This window comes from Nannobrachium achirus, assembly GCF_963921795.1.
Source record: "Nannobrachium achirus genome assembly, chromosome: 13".
Lineage (NCBI taxonomy): Eukaryota > Metazoa > Chordata > Actinopteri > Myctophiformes > Myctophidae > Nannobrachium > Nannobrachium achirus.
The window spans coordinates 19,580,032-19,606,739 of NC_137833.1; the positions used below are offsets into that span (position 1 = coordinate 19,580,032).

The 26,708-nt window shown below is 40.4% G+C and overlaps 2 protein-coding genes across 3 annotated transcripts; both read right to left on the reverse strand.

The window, feature by feature from the left end:
• Positions 1–467: 467 nt before the first annotated feature.
• Positions 468–3,389, reverse strand: LOC308297195 (coiled-coil domain-containing protein 40-like; the record flags this gene model as incomplete). Its single annotated transcript, XM_080740611.1, has 1 exon — positions 468–3,389. The coding sequence occupies one exon, from the start codon at positions 3,387–3,389 to the stop codon at positions 468–470; it is 2,922 nt and encodes a 973-aa protein (XP_080596737.1).
• Positions 3,390–6,856: 3,467 nt separating this feature from the next.
• On the reverse strand, positions 6,857–26,421 carry fam204a (family with sequence similarity 204 member A). Of its 2 annotated transcripts, none has more exons than XM_080740265.1 (7): positions 26,177–26,421; positions 24,976–25,060; positions 23,194–23,224; positions 22,282–22,384; positions 19,991–20,080; positions 8,577–8,686; positions 6,857–7,370 (listed from the first exon to the last, which is right to left on the reverse strand). In XM_080740265.1, the coding sequence occupies exons 1-7, from the start codon at positions 26,408–26,410 to the stop codon at positions 7,319–7,321; spliced, it is 705 nt and encodes a 234-aa protein (XP_080596391.1). In that variant the 5' UTR covers positions 26,411–26,421; the 3' UTR covers positions 6,857–7,318. The 2 variants fall into 2 exon arrangements, with proteins under 2 accessions (XP_080596391.1, XP_080596390.1); XM_080740264.1 differs by having other exon boundaries at positions 23,194–23,227.
• Between the last annotated feature and the right edge of the window lie 287 nt (positions 26,422–26,708).

The following is a 26,708-nucleotide window of genomic DNA, read 5'->3' on the forward strand; positions in this document are numbered from 1 at the left end:
GACATTATACTGTCAAATCAGAGATCAGAAAAAGGTTAACATCACTCAAAGTTTACAAAACACAGGTTCACTTTGCTGGCAAAAACATTCTCGGACCGAATACAATTGTGTGTTGCCTATAGCAAACACACTAATAAACAAATAAATACAATGTAAAAAAGACGTTCCACTTGTCAAAACTCCCTCCACTTGTCAAAACTCCCTCTCTATAACATCCACCATGTCCATGAGTGGCACCAGAGTCTCCCGCACTAGCCTGGTATAACCAGCCTAGATACTAATGCATCTAGCTAACTAACTGCAGTATCCCTCCTGTGGGTTCCTTTATGGGGTCTAAATTGACCAATACACGTCTGTAACTCTGGCAGTGTACCAATGGAACCAAATGACAGGTTCATTTGGTTCCATTTATACACTGCCAGAATTAAGGGGAGTTTGAAAGTGAAAGTGAGAAACACTGTCTTAAGCTACAGAGCCTGTTTACGTGATTCCAGCATACGCTTCAGCTTGCTAAGGGCTCCCTGGTGCTGGGGGAACTCGTCACAGATACGGTCTACGATGGTGCTCACTTGGCGCACACGATCCCTCTGGCGCTCCAGCATGTGTTCAACCTGATCGCTGTTGGAGAGGGCCTTGTACCGACCCTCGCGCACTGCCTGCAACTTGTTGGCTCGATTCTGGAGAGCCACCAAGGAGCTGAAGTCCATGTCCTTTTTGTCCTGGAGGTTATGCAGGTCAGAGGCCAGGATAGCGCTGCGCCTTTTGAGTTCGATTAGCTCCTGCTTCTTCTCCTCCAGGCTGTTGTCCAGATCTGCCTTTTTCTCGAGCAGCTCTTTGATCGTCTGCTCATACTTCACCACTTGCTTGTGTTTCTCCTGGATCTTGCGGCACAGGCCTTGGTTGATACGGATCAGGTGGTCAGAATGTGCCGCTTGTTTTTGGTCAGTGCGAGCCTGTGCCTCACAGTGTAAAACAATGCTGTCTTTTTTGTTCACAGCCACTTCGCTTTCCCTGATGAGCTGCTGCTGCTGCTTCATCAGCCGGTTGTAGTTCCCCTCCATGCGATGAATCTCGAGCTTCATCAGACTAATCTCATCTTGGCCCACGTCCATATATGAACGAACCTCCCTTGTCAGTTGCAGCTTCTTCTCCCACAGCATGACTTGGTGTTCGGCCGCAGCCAGGTGGCTGAGCAGTTGGTCTTTCTCATCCAGGATGCTCTCCAGTTTCATCTGCATCTCTATCGACGCTTCCTCAGCCTCCTTTATTCTGCGTACAAAGTCGTTCTCCATCAGGATGTTCTCGTTCTCCAGGTCCTGTTGCATCTGTCCCTTCTTATTGAGTAGGGAGTTGAGCCTCATTATGTCTGACATCAGTGTCCTCCTATCCCTCTCCAGCTGTTCCAGCTCACGCTGTTGCCCGTTAATCTCACCCTCAATACGTATTTTCCTCTGCTCAAGGACCATGTGTAGGGTTTGCTGTTGGATCATGTCCTCTCGGGCCACCTGCCTCTCTTGTGTCAGTTTCACTAGCTTCTGCTGCTGCCTCATCCACATCTGCTGGTCCTCACTGATTTGGTTGTCCAGTGCTTCAAGCTCCTTTGCCAATGTGGCTGCAGCTGTCTGCAGCTCGAATAATTTAAGGTTTTCTTGTCCACTACTTACTTCAATCTGCTGGATCTTAGTTTTGAGAGTGTTGATATTGATGCCCTTATTCTTAATGATATTGACACGGACAGAGATCTTAGTCTGGCTCTCAGTGATCAGCCTATTGTACCTGACGATCTCCAGCTCTCGATCCTCCAAGGCACGGGTCAATTCGGCCTGGCGCTGTCTGACTTCACTGCTCTCCAAACGCGCCGCTGCTATATCATCCTCCATCTGCCACAAGTGGGCGATCCTGTCCTTCTTGGAAGCAGCCAGCTGGTCAATGAGAAGCTTGGAGGTCTTGGCAACCTTGTTATGCACAAGCTCCTGCTGTATCTGGTCCATGATTTTCTCCTTCAGGTCCAAACTCAGAGCGTTCTCATTTTCCAACTGTTTTGCCAGATTGCTCAGGTGTATTTGGTTTTTGTCACTTTCCTTGTTGAGCTTGTCAAGGAGACACTTCTTCTCCTGAAGGGTGCGGTCGTAGGTGTTGTACTCCACCTGCAAGGCCTCCTGTTCTGCCAGGGATTGACCGATCATTATCTTGTTAGTAGCGCTGTTCAGCTTGGCCTGCTTCAGGTCCACGTGAAGTTGCTCATTCCGATCTTGCTCCTTAATGATGGCTTTCTTGTAGTCTTGAATCTGATAGTCCAGTAAAAGCAGTTCTTCGTTGGCAACTCGTAGGGCCTTCTGCATTTCGGCAAACGCTTCATCTTTTTTCCTCAAAGCCACCAGACTGCTGTTCCACTGTGACAGCATCTGTCTACGCTCCATTTGCAGAGAGTCCAACGCCATGGTGGCCTCAGCGATGTACTCCTTGGCAGCTTGGGTCTCTTTTACCTGTGCCATGGTCTTGGCCTCATGAATACCTACCTGCTCTGTCAGTCTATCCATGTCCTCTGTCAGACGCTCCACATACAAATCTTGCCCATATTTCTGATCCTCAGCCAGTGTCTTCTCAGCCTGAGCTTTGTGGGTGGCAGTCTTCATGGCTTTGATGTCAGATCGAAGTTCAGTGGTAATCTCCTTCATGTAATGGAGTCTTAGCCTCAGGTTCTCTTTCTCTGCCTGTATTTGGGACACGTGGGCGCCCTCTTCACTAACCTGGCTGGCTATGTTGTGATACTGTCTCTTTGTGGCATCTAACTGATCCTGGGCCTGCTGGCGCTCAGCTGCGGCCAGTGCTATGGCCTGATGATGGTCCTCTAGACTGGTCAGGCATGTGAGCAGGTGCTCCTGTACCCTGGACAGACTCTCACCCAATTCATCTCTGCGTTTCAACTGTGTCTTCTCCAATGCAACCTTTTCCCTCAAATCCATATTGACCCTGTCAAGCGTTTTTCTAAGGTGGTTCTTCAAGGCAGCCTGGAACCTTTCCACCAGGGGATGTTCAGGGTCAAGAATGATGAGTGCATCCTCTTCATCACCCTCCATCATCTGTTCATCTGTCATTAGGTGATCCTCATAGTGTTCTGCTGAGGTTGTTGGTGAAAAGACATAGTCACTGTCACTGCCAAGCTGAGATTGATGGTCATAGTCAGTGAAAGCCGATGGATCTGACTGCTCTCGGTCAGACAGTTCCCCAGAGTTGTCACCGTCAACTGGAAGCTCTTCCTCACCCTCCATCTCTTCCTCCGTCAGTGGTCGCTGACCTGACTGCTCCCCGTCGGACGGAGGCAGTTCTGAGGCATCCTCTCTCTCCTGATCCGCTCCTCCCACATCACTTTCAGGAAGGTCATCCATTATCTTGTTGATATCCTTCCGAGAGACCCTTGATTAGTTTATGTCTCTTTCAGTCCTCCTTAGGATTCACTTAAGGACTATAAGAATGCCCCAAAGAATTGGTTTCAAAACCGGAATGAATCAAGCGTGGATTTCTATTTTTCACATTTTATATTGGCTGTGGTGACATCAGAATCAGTCCCCGCCTTGCATTGTGATTGGCTGATTGGAATAGTCAGTGCTTCCAAATATATAACTCCGATATAAGCTCATCCTATTTCCTGCTCCTGTATTCTAGTGGTGGCAGCCAGCCGCCAAATTAGTGAGACTAGTTTGTGTTGAATGAATAGTGCAGCAACCACTATCAGCTGACCATTGTAAGAGTACTTAGTGCACTACATGTTGCAGTACATGTTATAAGAGTGCTTGTCTGTGATGTATCTATGACGTATGACTTCATATTTGGGTTAGACTGCCAGTGACCTTCGTAGGATTAAAGCTACATTGAAATATACAGTAAAAAACATTAATGGAGGTACAGTACTTCCTTGGCCTACTGCAGCATGCAAAATAAATCTGGTGATTTGCGAGACTAGCCTCATTCATATTTGAACGATTTATATTGCTTGCCAGACGTTAAAAGTACGTCCACACCAAACACTATAATAACTAAAATATATCATTCATTACTGTCATCATTATAGTTGTGGTGTGGAGATACCTTTCGCCTGGTGTACAAGGTTCATAAATCCTGGAACACAACCCTCCCTCTCATTTTACCCCACTATATATCACAATAGATTAGATATTTGATATGATCAGACATGCTATATAAACTCATTTTAACCATGTTAGACTCATTGAGAACACACATGCTTGGTTTTGGTGACTGATATTGTCTTTCTAATGTGTGAGAGGGACATTTGTCCACTGTGACTGTCTTCTGAAAACTGTTTTACAAGGATGAAACTTATATTTAAACCCACAAGATGGCTCCTAATGATTACATCATAGCTGAGTTATTAATTGCTCATGTGTATGACTGCTACTTATTACTTGTGGTATAGCTCCAAGACAGTTTAAAAAACAAACAAAGAAACAACAACAAATAAACTGTAGTGGTGGCGCTACTTGTTTGGAGTGTGCCTTTCATTCAGTGTAACCACATTAACCATACTGTATACTGTACTTACAGTAGTTGACGTGGTCCACCAGGGGTTTATACCTTGTGCCCGCATTTACACCAATTATCCTGTAAATAAAAAAATCTACTGTATAAATTCACAATGCGTTAGTATTCTATCTGTTGTGAGCTTGTAGATCTGTTGGCCTATTTTCGCCAAATGTTTGCCTATTATGACATGCCCAGCCAGAATTAGGTCCGCCCACTCAGCATCCCCCTGGTGCTGAAGTCACGTTTTGAAGGGTAAAACCCTGCTAAAAGCCCATAGAGTTAACACAGAAATCGCAAATTTAATGCAATTTCCGAATAGTAAAGTATAAAATACGGCTAGCATGATCAAGAACACAAGATAGTAAAAGGCACAAAGCATTATAATTTACTTTACCGTTCGAAATAATGATTTGTTGGCTTTAAGTCCAGCTATTTCTGTATTAATTTCCCCTTCAAAACTGACATCAGCACCAGGAAGTTGCTGAGAAATGTGCTGAGTGGGCGGGCCGTGAATAGGGCTAATAGGGACACTAGGAGGGTTTAAGTTGTTTTTAATATGTCAGTATTAATATGATGGACTATCAGCTTTCAAATATGAGCTTTGTACAGACACACAACACCATTTCTTTACGTCTTCATGACATTGTCATGCTTTTACAGTAGCTCCCCTCCAGTGTAAGACATGCCCAGCTACAGTACATGGTGTACAGAGATTGCTTGTTGGAGCTCTCCTGGCACTGTCCATGTTGTGTCCATACTACCAGTGGTGTGAAGTAACTAAGTACATTTACTTAAGTACTGTACAATTTTGATGTATTTTGTACTTTACTTGAGTATTTCCAATTTCCAATACTTTTACTTCTACTCCACTACATCGCAGATCCAAATATTGTACTTTTACTCCACTACATTAATTTGAAAACTCCTATAGTTACTTTGCAGATATAAATTACAATATTATAAAACATACATTAACCACTTTAGCCCCATTTTATACCTTTTGAATATATTGAAAACAGTGTGAGACGTTGTGAGCTTGTAGATCTGCTATTTTCAAACATTTTGCACTTTTACATTTGTACTCTATGTAGATTTTGATGCAAACACTTTTCATACTTTTTACTCAAGTACATTTTGAATTCCATCCCCCTCTAACCCCCCCGCTGAGACAGACAACGTTGGAGACACTGAAAGGGAGAGCTCATCATATGATTAACAGCCAGTGTAGGCTTGGTTAGAAACATTGCATGCTTCTTGTTTGGGCCAGGGAACAATAGCATCTCTCTCACAGGATGGGCGAGGGCCAACAGCAAAGCCTCCGTTTCATGTCTCACACGTTCTCTCTCCCCACCCCACCGCTCACTCAACTTTTCAGTTTACGACCGCTCACAACAGTTTACAGCAGCCAAAAACGTTTCATTTTGTTCTCGCTAAATCCTATCGCACATTATCCTGTACATTGCATTAGTCCACTAATCTTGCCTTTCTCTTCCTCAGAAGAAGAAAGGAGTGCCTTCGTGATTAACCCACTTTACAGCAATAAATAAACGCATCATCCAGTAATGTACACCAGATTTAATTTGAAGGAAAAAGGCCAGAACGCTCAAATCACAGAAGATTTAATGAAAAATAATACACAATGCTGCCACCAATGGGTGCCTTCAGAATTAATTTGAACGCTCAGTAATTTATTTTCCCTTATGCTGGCTTTCTTTTCACAGCCTAATCATGTGACTTTTAACCACCACAATATCGTAGCTGTCTTTTTGGAAACCTCGTATGTCCAAAAACGTTACTTTTCAGGAAATGGAAAGAATCTGTGTTCCAATGGGATCCGATGTAATTAGCATTTAGTCGCAAGCTCTTATTAACACCTATCATTGGTTCAATGTTCATAAAACAAACAATACAGCATGCACATCCACTCACTAAAACACAGGTGCTGGGCTGAGGTCAGAAGGTGTAAAAATGAACCAAGATATTTTTCTAAGCTTTGCTGGAACATGACCCAGTGTGGCGAGGAGTGGAATTGGCTGGAGTTGTTACCAAAGTTCACGCCCCTCGTGGCTTGGGAGCTTGGGAGCAACGAATCTGAGCACAGCGGTGGGGGCCAAAGGTCGGGGGGATGAAGATTTACTATTTTGGCCTCCTGGTTTACAACTTCTAGCGGCGGTGAGTCGGCTCATGTGACCTTCGCAACGCTCGACACGCCGACTTGCTCGCTCTGCGGTGTCTCGCGTGGCTCAAGGTCGCCTGAGATGGCGCACCTCCGTCATGGTTTTGTCAATAATTGGCCAAAATAGCGAAAAAGCACTTCCGCGTTGGGCGTGGCCTCGTCTCAGCTCCGGTCACATGAGGAGCCTTGGGTCTGACGCAGTGACTGGGGGGCGTGAACTATGGTAACACCAACCGATGCCACTCCTTGCCCCAGTGTGCGGACACACTTTGCCACTTTCACTTTCAAAATGTTTTAAAAATAGCAAAAATTGCAGATCTACAGGCTCACAATGTGCTTTGAGCTTGTATATATTCTATTTTCACCACTGTTGCGTGACACTTTAGTAGTAGTAGGGCATTCATTTAGTTAAGGAAAAAAAAAACATTAAAAGTTTAAATATGGAGGATTCTGGCCGACAGTGATAATAACACAGGTGTGAACTGCTGAAAACCATACCTGAAGTAATGTACATGAACATTCTGCCTGCTACAGTAATAACAACGTAATAACTCAAATACAAATACAAACTCCCAGAAGTCTTCTGTTTCTCTGTGTTTGTTACATGTAACCCATGTTGCTTTTGGTTTCCCACCTCCTTTTAGCTTCAAACCTGAAATACAGAACATATTAAAAGAAACATCATTACTGCACTGTAAAATCCTGAGTGTTAAATTTAACACGAGGGGCGTGATATTTTTTGGCTAAATTATGCGGTAATGGGTGATATAATTAAAATCTATCATTATTAAAGGTGATACACCATGCATTTAAAAAGTATTTATGTCATATTGTTTATGTCCCAAAAACGTTTTTCAAAAGGTTTGAGGCTAAATTACCACTCCTGAATAGAGAGCCTCTCTCATTTTTGAATGGCTCTCAGAGCATTTCAGCTGCAGCTGCGCCCCCCCCCCCCCCCCAAAAAAAAATCTTTTTGAATTTCTTTTTTCTTTTTTAACTCATTCCCTGCCAGGCCCGATAGTCCCGAGATTATTCCAATGTCTTTCCCCGCCAGGCCCGATAGTCCCGAGAATAAAAAAATAAAAAATAAAATAAAAAAATGTTTTTTTTCAAAAAAAAAAATTGACCCCCAAAAATGGAGTAGGCATGATAGCAATCGCGAAATTGCATGTTTAACCCCCATAGCAACCCCATCTTTCAAGCATGGCAGCCATTTTGGCAGCCATCTTTGTTAAACATAGTGGCTGTTATCTCATGAATGCCTGAACGGATTTCCATTCGGATTTTTTTGTTTGAAAGCTGTGAGCAATGTGGACACACGTGGTGCATTATCTAGGCATGGGTGTGCATGATCCGTGCACACCCAATTACATGGAAGTCTATGGAGACGAATGGCAGGTGGGAGTACGGAGGTATGTTAAAATGGCGGTCAATGTGTTAAATAATTTATTTTGAAAAACATTTTTTTTTTTTTTTTTTTTATGATGACGTCACAATCGGCAGATGACGTCACAATCGGCAGCAAATCTGGATAGCCTATTTTGAGAACCCGTGGGATACTTTTAACCTTCGCCTTCTCAAAACCAGAGAAAGACACAATGGTCAGAAATGGGACTTTGGGAGGATAGAAGGTGCTAGTGGGACCCCAAAAAAAGGTTTTAAAATATGAAAAGTGACATTTCATGGTGTATCACCTTTAAAACAATGGTTTTGTTTTGTTTTTCTAGCGGTTTTATCCAATCAGGAGAGAGAGCAAGTGAAATAATTGGGAAAAGAGGTGGGGAGACCCCTGTTACTGAACAAACACTCACAGTCCATGCAGCTAACACTAGCATAAGGACATAACATCATACCGTACCCCCAAGTAATTTGGTTCTTCCGTTTTTGGGCTGCCCGGCGAGCTTCCTCTTCCTGTTTGTGCTCAACGTAGTCACGGCAATCAGCTGCTTGTGTAATTTTCACGCCCAACTATTGAGAGGGAGACAGAGACAAGCCCCATAATTATTAGAGAATGTAATGCCTAATTTATAATCTTCCATACGTGTCCCGTACCAAAAATAGCTGATCTACAAGCTCACAATGTGTCACAATGTGATGCGTTGAGATTGGCGATCAGATATGTTTTTATGCTGGACAGTTTCGTACGTCTATAACTATGGATCAGACTTAAATTAGTCTCTCTGGAAAGTAAAAAAAAAAAATATATATATATATATAATTATATATATATATATATATATATATATATATATATATATATATATATTCAATTTGACGTTTCAGGATGGATTCTCATTAGTGCCTCTAGTTCCATGTTCTAAAACTTCAGTACTGGAGCTGTAGTTTGTAGTTTAAGAATTTATAGTAAGATGTGCTACTTCAAATAAATCAACAAATAAATACATGTAAAAAAAAAAAAGCTTTCTTCCCCCTTTCAGATTGATTTGCAGAAGAAGTATGCTGCTTTTTTTAAGCTACTGTTTCAGCTTCTATTGTTCTAATAATTTAATAACCCATGCACAACGTTTTCAGGTCAGGCATGAAATCATCCACAGAAAGGAGCAACGTTCTATAAGTCTTCCTGGGACCGTTAAAAGTAGACCGTAACATTGTTCAATTAAGTACAGCACTCGCTGTAGCCATATACAACAGAACATGTTCTATACAACTCATTATATTCAAAAAATAAAATGAAATATAAAACACAGTACACTGTATGTATCCATTACAGCAGGTTTTGAGCGGCTATATCAGGATAAAATGTATTCACAGTAGCAGATTAAAAAAAAAACTAAAACCAAATCTGCTAAAGTGTGTGTAGTCTATAAACAAACTCACAATCATCCTACATCATCCTGTGCATGCACATGTCATTCATGCATGCATGCACGCACGTGTGCACACACACACACACACACGCGCGCACATAGACAGATGCACGCACGCACGCACAGTATATGCAGCACAATTTCTCTCAGTCTCAGCTAGTGGGATTTTCTTTCACGAGTATATAATCTAGACTGCTTTGTGTGTGTGATGTAATTTAAGGGGATATTTAAATTTAAGACGTTATTTTTTATTTCTCCTTCACAATGTTCTCTTTCTTTGCCTTTGGTTTCATTTATCTATGTATTTGTTTTTGTTTCTTGATGCATAAAGCGCAAATAAAATAAAAACTAAAACAAAACCAATGTACAGTAACCTACTTCCCCTTTCTTTTTCCCCCCTTTAAAAAAAAACCTTGTTACTGAGGCCCTTTTCCCCCAGTCAGCAGTTGTGTAAATTAGACTTTCCGTTTTGGAATACTGCAGGCAGTCCCTGAAATCAGAAGTGAAGAGAATGACCGTGACTGCAAGAGGCAAACATTCAAATCCCAGGGAGGACATGTGTGTATTGTGGAACAGAATAATCCCAATCACCCCAGTCACACAGAAGCACTGGAAACAAAGGGAAAAACCCTGCCTCCTCTGTCACTCCTGAGATAGGTTTATTATTCAACCAAAGGCAAACTTTGATAAACAACTTGGAACAATTTCACCAAACCTTCTGGTAATTCTCTGTAATATTCAGAGTACAATCAGGGGAAGGAAAGTCTTAAGGTAATGAAGAAATGTGCCACCATTGCGCCACATGGAGGAGGAAAAAAAGACCTGCTGGGAAAAAAATGTTTCAATTATAATTAAGTGGGATAAACTTTATTAGAAAGACTGAAACTAAAATATCTCCTAATGCATGCTGGGATTAAGCAGGTCAGAGCGAGCAGGCAGGAAAAATTAAACTCTAAAGGCTTTTTATCACCATATTTCAGGAACCAAGGGTGTAAAATGTTCTAATTTGGGATACATTAAAAGCCATAAAGGTCTTTCAAAAAGATTAATGGTACTTTGCTTGGATTTAAGATAAGGGCTTCAGCTGGCTGCAAGTGCTGGGCTCTGGCAGGGCCCTCAAGGCATTCATCTATACAGTCACTCGGAAGATTTGTGAAAAGCGTCTGCATAACCTGAAGCGAACTATGACAGTTTTCTAATTCCTTGTCGTTTTATAGGTTTTAAAGTCCATAAATTATGTTTTACCAGTCAAGTGTTGGAAGAGAACAAAGTTACGATCTGTGACTTCCATTATGCGTTTCAAAGTAGATTTGTTGGGCAGATAAAGCATGTTTAACTCTTGAGTCTACAAATGGAACCAAACGGATGCATAAGTGTCCATTTGGATGATTTGGTGCAATTTGAACACTCTAATAGTTGAAAAAATAGATCAATTAACGTTGAGGACTTTATGGTGTAGGTCCTACACTAAATGCTTTTGAGTGATTGGGTTGCATGCTGTGTTTTATTTAATTGTTGATTTCTGCTTTACACCTTAAAAAAAGGGGGAAAACATAATAAAGTCGGTGTTTGATATGCTTTGTTCTGAGAGACTAAATTAAATGAAACTGTGAGATGCTAAATGGCTTCTTTTGGAGATTTACACCCAGAGATTTAGCTTTTTCTCCCCCCTACACGAGGATTACCCACATTAACCTGCACTCCTGTGGGGCGCATTTGAAATGCAAAGGTCTTGAAAACACGCCTTCTAAAACATTCCAAAAAAACAAAATTAAAAACCCACTAACCCCCCCCCACTCCTCCCCTCCCCACCACACCTCACACTCCCCGTTTCCGTTCTCCTTTAAATGCACTACAGAACAGTTACTATATTTAAAGCATTAAAGTTTTTTTTTTTTTTTTTTATCAGTTTAGTCAACAATCCCTGATTGTCTTTGCTGGGGCTCAACATTAATGTCAACCAAGTTACCTAGGAGACAGACCAGATCAAAGAAAAAAAAAAAGAAAAAGAAAAGCGCCCTCAAATGTCTGATTAATCAAGCCTGCAAACAGCTTATTTCTTTTAGCCTGCATGCAAGTATGAAAATGAGATTCCGAGAGCAGTACATTGTGGAGATTTGTTCATTCTTATCTGAACAAAGCCAGCGGCAGCTTATTTCATGGATCACTGGCGCTGTCAGCGCTGTGGTACCAAGCAGGTGACAGCTCCTCTTTCTGTGGCGAGAACAAAATTAGCAAAAAGTCGGCACAAATTAGCCTCTCATATTTTCAGTAATATGACATTATTTTTCATTTACTTTTTTGATCCACTTTTCAGGATCCCCCCTCACTCCCCTCCCTCCCCTTTGCATGCATCTTAGTGCCAAATCCTTTCACATCAGAAGCTGGGGGGGCAGGGGGGGTGAGAATGTGCAGCAAGAATGAAAATACAAAGCTGGCAAGACGCAAAACCTCCTGCATGCTTTGTTTAAAGCGCCCATGAAAGACTGTTTTTTCCTATAGAGCGCTTACATTAATATACAATACTATGTCCATCACAACCAATTCTTCTGCGCTGTTTGTTTTTTCCGCCTTTCTCTCTCAAATCTGTCCCTGTACGTCATCCCGTTAAAAACAAGGTTTATTCATGGGATTAATACTATGACCTCTGGATGATTTGAAGGCATAAAATTCTTTGTGCACAATGCTCGCACTGCAGCGGCAGCTTAGGGCCACTAGGAGGGTTAAGTCAATAGTACCGTGTTCTGTTCACTCATGTTTGTTGGGGTCGTCATGGAGATTCAAGTGGACTCCCAAACATGGGGGCCTCAGTGTAACACTTCAAGCACAGGGTCTGTGTAAGCCATGTAGAAGATAAACCAAGTCCATATTAATAACAATCGCAAACACTGGATTTATTTGTGTTTCAGTTCCATCGCACATTTTCTTAGGCGTATGGTCACTCAAAGAAGTCTTCTGAAGGCCTTTCACATTCTATAAGCAGTGGCATTTTCACAGTGACTAATACAAAAGAAAAATACTGTCATTTAAACAGCAGTAGCTCCAAAAAAACAATAGCTGAATGAAAAAATTAGGGAAATTATGTCTGCATATGGATAAAGTATTAAAGCTCCCATTAACGATACAAAATAAATGATGGCTTTAAGAAAGAAATGGCCTTAAACCCATTCATAAATTTCCCATCCAGGGAAGCCTCTTCCAATTAAAACGTGTGAGAGGTGGATTAACAAGGGCTATATGGCTTTGCTTCGCTGAATCACCTCCCCGAGCTGCTCCACTGCATTTGACGTGTAAACGATTAATGACCGGCCTAATTCCCTTATCACTCTACCTTAATGCCTAAATAATGTGGCCTTAGTCAACTTTGGAAAGCAGGGCTGTATAAGAAAGGAATGAATATCAGATTAGGCAGCTCACGCGTAATTTCAGTGTAATTTCTAAGAATTGAGCTGTAGACGAAAGCAAAATGAGGTTTCCGGCTGAAAAGTCTCTAAACGGTGGACTCGGAAATATACAGGATGGGCAACAGATCTTGTTCAATCAACACTACTCGCGATATCCCCCCAAGAAGAAAATAAACACTTTTCAATTGGCTTTTTTCCCCTCTCTTGCCTGTTGCATAGCATTATTGAAGGCAATACCTTGATGCAAAGATTACATATTTATATCAACATTAGTTTTGTATTAGATATTGTAAATGGAGTGTGGCTGTGGCACTAGCATACAATATGACCATCACCATATTAGGGATGGGACGATATGAAAATTTCATATCACGATTATTGTGACAAAAGAAATCACGATTTACGATATTATCACGATAATCAAATTGTGATATCACAACGCTGTGATATCACAACGTTGTGACGCGTTGTGAGCTTGTAGGTCGGCTATTTTTTGGCAAAGACATTTGATAAGTGAAAAAAATCAGGTGGAGGCTGCATGTGTGTGTGTGCGTGCGTGCGTGCATGCGTGCGTGCGTGCGTGCGTGCGTGCGTGTGTGCGTGCGTGCGTGCGTGTGTGTATGTGTGTGTGTGTGTGTGTGTGTGTGTGTGTGTGTGTGTGAATGTGAGTCTGAACAACAGCGCCCCTCCCTTAACATGTGTGGTCAGAAAAGGTACTGCAGGCTACATACATACACGGACGGACGGACGGACGGACGGACGGACGCATACATACATACATACCCACACACGGCCACGTATAGGAGACGGTGTGACCACCGCTCAAAAAGACCAATTATAGAGTGTGTGGTACTGGATATGCTGCTCGGCAAATAAAATAATTGATCCCAGTGCATGATGGAGGATGATATCACGATACATTCAATCTCCACGATACGATTATCGCATATAATATCGCGATAATATCGCATATCGTCCCATCCCTACACCATATCACCTTGTGTGCATGGTGGTGTACTGTGAAGAGAGGTAGGCAACTGGCTTTAGTTTGAGAGAAATTTGCAACAGATCACACCTCATTGAAATTCAAAACCTATGAATGTACCCATACATACATGTATAGTCAATGATCTATTACGTACACAACTAATATGCACTATGAAAGAGTAAATATTGGTATCCCATGTAGACGTTATTAAAATCACACATTAATATTACTACATCCTCACACTATTCTCCTAATAGATTATCAGACTTTCATGGTGGCAGCCACATAAGTGGTTTATGTAATCTTGCCACCACTTTGACAAACAGCATTACATGGCATGCAAAAAGACAGCCACTCCAGGGAAGACACAGCAGAACAGCCAGTAGTATAATGCATGTCTCTATTTTCTCTTCTTATAATCTGATGCAAGATACACATGACTGTCATCTTTAGGGACTAGGGGGGAAAGAATCTGAAAGTTCGCCTGCTTTGTGCACATTCCATTATCTTGCCTCTTCTGAGTAGGGTAGGCTTATTAGCAAGCTTTGAACTCACACTTACAGTAATATGCCATCAACAGTTTTATAAGCTAATTAGAAAAAACAGTTTAATTAATGAGTGACTGGCAATAAAATGGCAATCATGAAAAAAGAATCCAAGGGTGCTAAGCTTCCACTACCACCAATTAAGGCCTAATTACAAACAAATTATATATGTGTTTTGCTGTGGGCTTTAATTTAAAAAAATGGCTTTAATTAAAAGAGAAAACATGCTAATTAATTAAACAGCACACAAATCTACATAGAAAAGTATGCTTTGTCTATCAAGTAATTAATGAAATACAATAATCCAAATGAGATTCGCAGGCATTTGATAAAAGCTTAGTACCCATTTCAAAATCCATTTCAAAATTAATGGGCGAACATTTATTGTGAGTCATCCAGAGATACAATAAAAGTTCATTCAGTGATAAATTGCTTAGGCTGAAGGAAAAATGAACAAAGAGGAAGAGTTTCCCTAAACTACTCTACAGCCGCCTAGGGGGGCTTGCGGGGTAGAGTCAGCCTCATATTCTGATGATGCGGGGCGGGGAAACTAAAAATCTGATAAGGCATACTTTTCCACAAAGGCAATGCTCATTAATTTTTTGATTACAAACATGGGCATGGCAGGCAAAGGTGGTGAGAAGAAAAAAAGGGGTGAAATAACATAAATAACATGAAATACTCTTAGTTAAGCTCTTTGTTTCTGCTAACCCACCATGTCTCCTCAAACAAAGCATGGCGGGCCACCTTTGTTTCACAGTATTTAAGCAAGGCTTTCCAAAGGGTATATTTCAAGGACAGCGTTGCTTTCTTTTCAGTAGCTTCTAAATTAAATCCGAGCTACAGCCTAATGAGGGGTATTATAACCTGCCTGTTGTGGACTCTGGAACCATGGCAAATGGCCCCACAGACAAATATAGTAATATGCTTAATTGTTACTTACTGTGCAAGAAAATCAGAACACATACTCTTTCCTCAATAAAGATTGTCCACATGCATTTGTGCAAAACTGCGTGGTAGATACTGATTAACATGAAGTGATAAATTGCAGTACCAGCACTGTACTATGTATCATTTAGGGCATGAAGTCATGACCAAAGTCTTAAGTGCCATTGAATGGGATATTGGAGAAGATGCCAGACATGCCTAGCAGATTTGAATATGTCAAGAGAATTGCAATTCTGTTGGGTTTTTCATTGCAAACTGGTTTTCATCATTATTATAGATATGATAGATACCCAAAGGACCTCGATTCCTTTGGAATCTAGTGGTTTGAAGAAAGAGAGCAAGGGAAGTTGACATAATTTCACAGAGCAACAAATGGTAATTCAACTGACCAAACAGTGCTATTCATTGGTATTGAAAGACTCATGGAATAGTGAGTAGAGTATGATAGCTGAAGCTAAAGCTGCAATATACTGTGTGCGAGGACATTGCATTTAATGCATGCGTCTTCAAGCTCACAAAGTAAAACATTGTATTTATTTATTTTCACGCTGTTTATTATTATTCATCACCTCCTCAATTTTAGTCATTTCCCATTCCCCCAGTGTACTGCACCCCGTCACTGCCACCCTTCACTGTTGGCCTGGGGATGGTGTAGATGCCCACCTGTCTGCTCCAATACACAATGGAGTCGCCAGCTGCCTCTTTTCACCCGACAGTAAGGAGTTCCTATAGGAGAGTGTAACGTACCTGGAGGTTCACAATATCTCCTCCATGAGTTCCGGTGTTCCTTTAAGCGGCGGGACAAGCCATAGGCAACACTGCAGGGAATTGATACTGGGGCGTCCGTGGTGATGGGCGAGTGTTTTACCACTAGTCTACGCTGCCCTATTTCCCCTCAGGGAGTTATTTGTTGTAGGGAAGATGTCAAATGGACTGCTAACATGACAACAAGGTTGGACAGGTGGGCGTAATAATTAAATTACAGTAGCAATATGTAGTCAGTGTATAAATCTTCATGACTCACAAAGGCATTAGACTATATGTTTTACTTTATAGTATCTTGATCGATTCTTGCGTAAACAATAATTCAAGTCATGATGACAGCACAAATCACCCTATAAAGTGCATTTGGAGTATTGATGGGTATTCTTTGAAACACATACGGATATTTGGGGATGTGGCTCAGTCTAGCTTTGTCTTGTACAGTAGGTGCAAACAGCACAGGTATCAGCATTGAGTTTGTGAGATGGATCGTACAAAGTGATACCTGTATATTTTATGTAGAAGCGCAAACTTATAGCCTAAGTATCGTAGTGCAGGGACCTACTGTACAACATGAAAAATTAAGACTATTCGTTTTTCAAGCTCCCAAGCCACAAAAAGGAGCCAAATCCACACAAGCACCTTTGAGTGCACCTGCCATGCCCCACACACTCACGTGACATCGATTCCCTTCCCCTATTCGCATGCACCAGGACATGACGTCACTGTAGCTAAAATAATCTGCTTTTAATTTCACTGTGATTTCACTGTCTCAGTTTCAGTACAGCAACAGCTCTTCTGGATGCTATCAAGTCTCCTAAGGGGGGGTGGGGGGGGCAAGCTGGTTATATATAGTAGTCACTTAATGTTATGCTAATTACAAAAATTAATTAGTCCATATGAAACTCATAGCAGTGTAACATAAATTGCAATAATCAAAGAATGAACTCCCAGTCATTGTAATTGGAGGGCTTGTACAATTTTATCTTTTGAACTAATAATTTAGATGTACTTCAGGAGCCAGAAATTATTTGAAATAATTTATTTCAAATCATTTTGAGACTTCCACATTTATAGGATACAACACACAACAAACGTAAACTACTGAGAAAGCTTATGAAACATAATTTTATGAGTAAAGAAGCCCTATCTGTAGCACGGTTTCCTAACATTCGTGTGGTATGTAAAACATAGGATGCTGTGCCTCAGCAAGATATGCACTACATGAATAATATCCACTTTAACATGAATAAAATGGGATTTCTTCACATCATCTGTTCCTAATACTTTCACCCAAACTTAAAAGTGGAGCATGGCATTTTAAAATCTAAAACAATGAATTACAGCCTAAGGAAAATATTCAAAAGTTGTCATGAGAAGTACTGTAAATCTCAAAGCAACCTGAAATATCCAAGCAATGTGTATTAGGATGAAAGGCCTACATAGAAGTTGTAACAAGTCTTCAAAAAAGCTTTTAACAATTGTTTTAATAACCCTAATGTTCAGATTAAAAACAAGAAAGTAAAGCAGTGGAACTCATTAATTGATTTCAGAAAGCAGAAATAAACATTTTGGTATTATAAAGGGGGATTCTCACAGCGAGCTTTCCATGTCCTTCCTTTTCCTTTTGGTTTGAGAAGATAAGTACTACTAAACTGTTAGATTTTAGGAAGAAAATACGTTGAAACATTGCCCTCAAATATGCACCATCGTTTTGCCTAACAAACTATGCCAAAGGGGACAAACATGCTTCTTTAGTTCTTCACAGCTGTCAAATGCTTTTACATTTTTTGCTAAGAAAACCTGTTTCCATTCTTCCAGTAAAAAGCCTGCCACAATCATGTCTTGTTGTTATGACCGTAAACAAATGAAACATCTAAGCCATTCCATACCAAATGAGCCACTCAATTATAACCTTGAAATTGAATCTGGCCACAGAGGGGATTATTGATCCTCTAAATGTTTTGTCACAGTGCTCCTGTCAAAATTGAACAGGAATGTACTAGTAAACAAACATTTTGGTCTCCTAAATGCTAGCGAACGCCTCAAGCCCAAGTTATTTCATTCAAGATAAGCCTAAACGCAGTTCAAAAGTGATTCAATAATATGCTCAGTTTCTTACAAATTCCCTGGCGCTTACTCACCAGGTTGTAAAAAGTACATTTAGTAGACCAATCACCTCTCATTGCCTTTTGGATGAATCTGTCTATTTTGTACTCACAGGAAATGGGTTACAACTTGGAATCATCAGTGCTTTGGGTTTTGAAAATGGCCATTTCACCACCCTTGTGAAATTAAGTTATCGCCGCTAAACAATGAAATGTGGCTGCCAGACTGCTGTCAAGTCCATCAAGTTCCTGGCAAGATTCAAGGCAGGTTGACACAGAGACAAGAACCTCAGCTAAGTCTGCCCCAATCCACCTGCACAATAAGAGGCTTTCTCAAACTACAGTACAGTTGCTGCTTTTCCAGCGACAGGCAAGTACTTATGATTTAACTTCCAATATTTGACCACTTTGCAGCGGGTAAAAGTACTATATGAAGGACAGACACTGACACACACTATTGCACTGGTATAACCTAGCAAATACTGGACCATCATTCCCTTTACAAATTGTCACTATCGGGTAGATACTGTGTGTGTGTGTGTGTGTGTGTGTGTGTGTGTGTGTGTGTGTGTGTGTGTATGTGTGTGTGTGTGTGTGTGTGTGTGTGTGTGTGTGTGTGTGTGTGCGTGTGTGCGTGCGTGCGTGCGTGCGTGCGTGCGTGTGTTTTCTTTCTGTTTTTCATAAATGAATTCCCTATTTTATAGTTTTGTCAAACGCAATAGGGAAAATAGTTGATCTACCATGTCATAACATCATCGCCTAATGAAAATGCCCTAAAAGTTTGTCTGTGGGTTTTATAATATTTAACCAAAGATAAGTATTAACAAGAGCGTATGACTAACTACATCCGAGCCATTGGAACACCCATTGTTTTTGTTTTGTTTTTCTATTTCCTGTAAAGTAATATGGATATAAAAGTGCTTATTTGAACCATTCAAGCATTAGGATGTTCAAGAGAATTAATACTTTTTTGGAGCAATACATTCAAATTCTGGGCTAAATGTTACAAAGAATAAGAAACCTATTTGAAAATAAAATACAAGACTGAAACATCTGTGCATGTGCATTCTGAAATCTGCAGAGTTGCATAAATGTTTTGACTGGGATTAGAATGAAGTTCAAAAGAATGACATCTTTTGATTTTTCATTAAATTGTCCTATCTACAATTCTGTTGTCGTCCATCATCTCATAGAACAAAGACGTTTTTAGTTTTGACAGTATGGTGATTCACCCCCCACTGAAGAAGCGGCACTACAGACGTATGTCTTTTTAACCACAATTATGTGTATGTGTGTGGACTACATTTTCTGCTAAATTAGTTTCAAACCACTTGATCCTTGGTGCCTGCCAAGGCGGTTGGTTACAAAACTTCAGGCACTGCATTTAGGGACATGTACACTTCAAAGGTATGAAACTCTTACCTGGAGAATGATTTAGCAGCTGGCTTGAAAGCAATGTACCCCTTCATTAAAAGGCACAGCCAAAAGTCCTTTCGACACTGCAGCACTTCAAAACTAAGGGGAGGGCTTTCCATTAACTCAATGTAAAAGGGCTGCAGGACCCAATAGTGGGTGTCTGTGTGTGTGTTTTTGTTCCTCTATGTCTTTGCAGGAGAAATGGCCACGGATCCATTAGCCTGATTTGTCACAGCGGGAGCACCCCAAAGATCTCTTATCAGCAGTACGTACCTCTCGAGTGGCGAGCCTGTCGCTCATCTCCTCCGCCTTTGCTATGTCCCCTTCAGCGATGGCACTCTCTATGCTCTTTTCTAGGCCGGACTGCGGAAGAGGAAAAAGATTGAGTTTTTTTTTTCTCTCTCCCTCTCTCTCTTTTTTCAGACAGGGGGTAGAGGGGGAAAAAAATCAAAGAGTTACTTCAAAAGTCTCCAGGGCCTTATTTTTAATATGATTGCCATTACTACAAATATGTAGATTTCTCTTCACAAATGAAAACCTTTTTGATTGGATATTAGTAGGGAAATCTTAGAAATGCTACAGGAGATTACCAAACATAAATGTGACTCTTTAATTACACATTTTCCATTACAGGCCTAAGCAGAGGGGGTGCAAATATTGCCCCTGGGCTGGCTACAATGATGGGACTATCTGAGGAAGCAGAGTACAAAATAATGTCTCCTTCCCCAAAATTGTATCATGCTAGAAACATACAGTAGCAAAGAAAAGGCTAATGATTGAGACACTCTTCTGATGTGTTCTTTCTTGTTTATAGACCTCTATTAACTTCTAAAACAGCACACTGCCACATGCCTAAAAATGCATACAAAGGAAGTAGACTAAAGCTTGGTACATATTACACTGTACATTTTCTCTGTGACTGTAGCATTGTTTTTTTTACACATAACGTAAAGTACGAGACAGACATTACTTGTCCGTCAATATTATTTTCTGCAATATCCCTTGAACTAGTTAGAAATAAAAGTTACTGTATGATTAAAAGTAAAATGAAAAAGCTATCTCCCCAGCAACTACAGTATAGCTTTTTTTGCAACTGATAGCATGTGAAAGGCTTTTGAGTATTTAATATTACATATTAATTACACAAAAAAAGAATGTGAGCGTTGAATGTCCTCTCATTATGTTGACATGACAAGTTCTGTTTCATTCAGCTTGTTAATCATTTCTTTATCCATTCAAAGTTCCCTGGTCTTTTTAAAATGAAGGCAAAATCAGCAGAAAACTCAATTTAATGGTTCTTTGAGATACTTTGAGCTCAAAATAATAATCCAAATAACTATTAAAAAGGATCTGCAATTGAATTATGAACATTTCCCAATGAGCTGTTCAGCAATTTGCAGATGTTTTGCTCCATGGGCTTTTTGCATGGCATTGCGTTAATGTGTTATCCATCTATTGAAAAATGTATTAAGTGGAACTTAAGTTCATGGTTTAGTTTCTATTTAAGATCAAATACTTCGCTCCAATGTTAATTTGACACCTGCCCATCATGTATTTTGTCCCAGATTAAAAACAAAACAAAAAAACACTTGACCATTAATATAATTAAGCAATATTACACGAGAGGGTGTGCTTTATCGTCAATATCATCACGCCTGCGTTGCCTCAGGAACGAGCCTGAAGGTCAAGTTCCAATGGCAGCGCAGAAGTGATGATATTGATGATAAAGCAGATCCTCAAGTGTAATATTGCGACAACCGTTGCCCTTCATTTCATTGTAATTAAGATATTCAATAGAAATTTTTAATTTTTAATACCACATTTAATTACTATTTTCCTGAACTCCACATGAAAACTGCTAGCCTAGCCGAGCCTAGCCGCTAGCATAGTGTTGGGACAGGCAGCCCGGCAGCTGATTTCTTTGATTGATGAGAGCGTTCCATAATGCAGAATATAATTATGGGTACAGTAGATAGCTATTTCAACCAATCAGATTGCTTCCTCAAAACTACCTGTTGTATAATACAGGATATACTGTAGCCACCAATCTACAAAATCACAAAATGAAACATTGCAATGCATTGTGACATTTTCTGTGTGTGTGTGTGTGTGTGTGTGTTGAATGCTTATTATTTAACTTATTTTCATATTTGTTGTTTGTTGTGATTTATTTTATAGCCTACAGTATAGTGGCATGCTCAAAATACGGTGGTTAAACAAGTGAATTTGTCATTATCAGTGTTTTGAGTACGAAAAAACTCGCAAGATGCTCAACTCCTTGTCAGAAAATACTTCCCTCTTACTTTAATTTGATCCCTACTGCAGCGGACAGCAGAATCATCTTAATCGAATCACTGGATGTAGCTTAACAGAATCCTTAATATTCTTACTAGTGTCTGCCTGTCTGGTTGAGCTACCCAAAGGATTCAGATAATCCAGCCGTCACATCAAATAAAACAATGACAGGGTGTATGGGGCAATGAAATGTAAAAGATCTTAATGTGTTTGTAATAGCTACAAGTACCGTAGTGATGGAAAGGTTTGAAGGCAGGTGTCTTTGTTACCTTGGGAGGGGGTTTGCTACACGCAGGGGGCTGGAATCTATCATTTACACCAAAATACTGCTTAAGCTCATCCCAGTGTTTCTCAGGCTCAGCTTGATGCTCTCTGTTAAGAGAAGAAAAGAAAATCACAGATAATGTAGGTGCGTTAATTATATTCATTTTTTTCTTTTTGCCAGCAATATGACAAAGCAAAGCATATATGGTAGGCATACTGTATACTGTAGGGCTACACATACTGTCTACCCCAGTGTTTGGGTATGTGTACCCCTAGGGGTACGTGGGGTTACTGCGGGGGTACGTGAGGAAAAACTAGAAAATGGGAATATGTATTTTACTGTTGTGGTTACTGATAAAACATTGACAGTTTGTGTGAACCTGCTCATCTGTACGTTTCTAAAACAAATTACATCAATTACTGTTATTGAATAGAAAGCAATGTTTATTTGCCATTATGCTGTTTTATTTTTAACTTTTTGGCATTGGAACTGGACTTTAATGTCAAAGTTGCTGTAGTCAGGGGAAGGGGGTACATGGCTTCGGAAAACAGTGTAAGGGGATACTCATACTACAGCCAAAAAAGATTGAGAATCACTGCTCTACCCAAACCTGAAATATCTATCAACACACTGAAGGAAAGTCTGTAGCTGGCTAGCTGCCTGTAGCTTCTCTATATACCCAACATCTTGTATCAGTTATTTCACTACTTTTGCACCGTTGTACGATTGAGTACCGTACACAACAACGCTTAAGTTGTTAATCAATTTTTTATTTTTTATTACACGCTTCTTTTATTACAAGCTCACAACGCCGTTGTGAGCTGGTAGATCTGCTATTATTGGAGTCATGAACCAGCTGAAAGTGTGAATTGCACTGTTCAACATAATCTGTCTGTAAAGGCATCTTAATATTTACCTTTCTTCTGTTGAATCCTTGTTAATGGTTCCTGCTGAATAACACAATATAAACAATCAATCACATGATGTGTTAAAACACAACACTATCAGCATGCATCTTTTTACCAGAGAGTTAAAGGGATATTACACTTTCAAAGTCATTTTATCGTCTAATCAGGCTTTTATGAACACCCTGAACAGTTTTTAATTTGCTTGATTCAATATTTAGATATTTGATGTAAATGTTACCAGGACCGACACGCCCAGGCCCTCTCCACATACACACCCATTGTAACTTCAAACTCCATTTTAACCATGATAGATTCATTAAAAACACCTGTTGTTTTTTCTGTTGACTCATACTACCCTCCTAATACGTGAGCAGGCCGTGTTTTTTCGATAACTTTTTTCATTAATTTTTAATAATTATTTGGGAAAATGAAAAATATGTAATACAAAAATGGATTATTAAAAATAAATGAAAAAAGTTATCGAAAAAACACGGCCTGCTCACGTATTAGGAGGGTAGTTTGAGTCACCAGAAAAAATAATGGTTGTTTTTAATGAATTTATCACAGTTAAAATGGAGTTTGAAGTTACAATGGGTGTGTATGTGGAGAGGGCCTGGGCGTGTCGGGCCTGGTAACATTTACATCAAATATCTCAATATTGAATCAAGCAAATTAAAAACTGTTCAGGGTGTTCATAAAAGCCTGATTAGACGATAAAATGACTTTGAAAGTGTAATATCCCTTTAAGTCCAGTTTACATGCTGGTCTGAGACTGGCCTGATGATCACTGTTGCAAGCACTGTTGTAGGAAGTGTAGAATTTCCCTAACCAATCAGAGTGCAGAGAGCGTCGCACCAAATGTGTTGACTGCATGACGCACCAGCGTTCTCTGCGCTGAGCAGAGGGGGGTGGGGGGAGGAGACCACATGCTATTGGCTGGAGACTTGCGGAGGGTCCCTGCTCAAGTTCCCTCAGCCCTATGTTCCCTCAATGTTAACAAATATGCCTAACCCTAACCCAAACCCTAACCCTAACCTCAGTGAGGGAACATAGGGTCAAAGGAACATAGCCATGATCCCCTTGCGGAGAGACTCACCGTGCCCGCAAATCTGCCTACACTAAACTGTCCGCGTTAGGTTAGAGTGGGGGACCACTGGTTCCCCAGCTAAACAATGGAGTTGGCAACCAAATGGACCCTTATAGATCTTTAATTCTTGAGGGTGTAAAATGAAACCAAATGGACCCTTACAGGTCCATTTGGTTTTATCTTACACTCTCAAGAGTTAAATTATTGTTAAACATCTGCCTTACTTAATTTACAAGTATACACAATTAAAGAATGTAGAAGAATTGTCAATATGATCAACGTTTGCCTGATACCTCTCCTATGGTACCAAGTCTACCAACATCAATACGGAATTGTGGACAAAATCTTATCCAACGATAACAAAATATTCAAAATTTTAGGTCTGAGAGGCTAAATCTCATCAGGTGGTCTGTGGCTCAAATGCTGAATAAATGGACCTTGATGTGAAATACCTGTAGGTTGAAACCCACTGCTATACAGCCAATGGACTGGTCTGTGGCTCAATCATACATTTTCTCTTCATCCTACTTGTATACAAAATTAATTAAATTGCTGGTCCAAAGTCAGTTTTCAATAACTATTAGTGTAAGATTAATCCAGGTAAGGCGACTCTGTGGTACAGCAAGCTCTAGTCTACTGTATTATTAGTATGCTAAACATATTATCAAGTATTTGTAAATATCCTTTGTAAAATCATCGAGACCTTTCTTATGTCTTCTTCGTCTTCTTCTTCGGAAGTCCTTTGTTTCCTTGATCTCATTTTTCCTCTTCTGCAGCTCTTTAAATGTCTGCATGCGCACACAAACACACACACTACCCTGTTATGCAGATCTTAGAATATTATGCAGATCCCAACTCACATCGTTTTTTTACCCATTAGATTTTGTAAAAGAAATACTAGTATGACTGTAAATTGAGCATCAAAATATGGAATTCTCTTTGCTTTGCGGGGTGGGGGGGGGGGGGGGGGGGGGGGGGGGACGCAGCCTTCTTGAAATGTTATCATAAATATAGACAGAGTGACCACACTGTACACTAACGCTTCCACTTGCAAAAATGTCACCATGGATAAGGGATGGAGATAGGTTAATATCAACATGAATGATACAGTATATGCTACTACTGTAAGAACTATTTGAACCAATTCAAGTTCAGGCATGCATGGCATTTTGCCAGTGGTGTAAAGTAACTTTTGTAAAACTTTGAGGTATTTGTACTTTACTTGAGTATTTCTAATATTCTGTACTTTTTACTTCTACTCCACTACATCTCAGATGCAAATATTGTACTTTTACTCCACTGCAATTATTTGAAAACTTTAGTAACTAGTTACTTTGTAGTTTTGATTATTATTACGGAACAAGCATTTACCACTTCGATCCTATATAAATTGAGCTTGTAGATCTGCAATTTTCAAATGAAAACTTGAAATGGGACATTCTACACAAATTTGAGTACTTTTACTTTTGGTACTTTAAGTACATTTTGATGCCAATGCTTTCGTACTTTTACTCAAGTAAATATTGAATTCCGGACTCTTACTTATAACAGAGTACTTCTACATAGCAGTATTGATACTTTTGTGGTGGATATAGACACACAGGACACTTGTTGAGTATTCACTGCGATGTTGCCTTTGTTTACAAGTTTGTTCCACCTAGAAGCAGTAATACCTTAGCATACCGTATGTGCTGTTACCTTACAGTGAAGGCACACCTACGAGGTGTTTACGTAATTACCTGTGCGACAGGTCTGTTGTTATATTCTTCCTGTAAAATGCTAGTGCTACTTGGCTCTTCAAAGAGAAATACATCCTTCATTTCTCGTCCTGCACTGCACTCACTTTCACTTCAGTAAAACAATGTAAGTACTTTTTCCATCACTGTCTGCATTTTGCAACATACTTGCCAAGTTTCCTGGGAAATCCCAGGCAAGCTGGATTCATGTTCTTGGACAGCGGGGGGGTGAGAGGAGCCTGGACCACTGTTGTTATTATCATTATTAGTCCCATCAGCATCTATCAACTTCTCCCTGTCCTCTGTCTCCGCCTGCACGTTGTGGTGATCATCAGCCTCACCAGCATCCTCGTCATCTGTGCTGAGATCAGCTTCAGTAAAACCCAGGAGTCCAGAGTACATAATGTAATATGCGCTTGACAGCTATGTGTTAGGACGGAGGAAATTATAAAATGTTCATTGTTTGAATGATGACTGACTGTGTTATGAAAAGGATAGACTACACGAAGCGGTCGATGTTTGCCTTCTTTGACGTTTCCGGGGTAAACAGCGTGACGTTGCAAATAACACAGCGCCGATTGGTCGAACATTGGGTCGTAACAACCAATCATAAACGTGCTCAGAAGAGTAGCGCGACTAGAACATGAGACGAAAGCTCCTATTGGCTGTGATGCATATGCACCCATCCATGTGTGCCGAA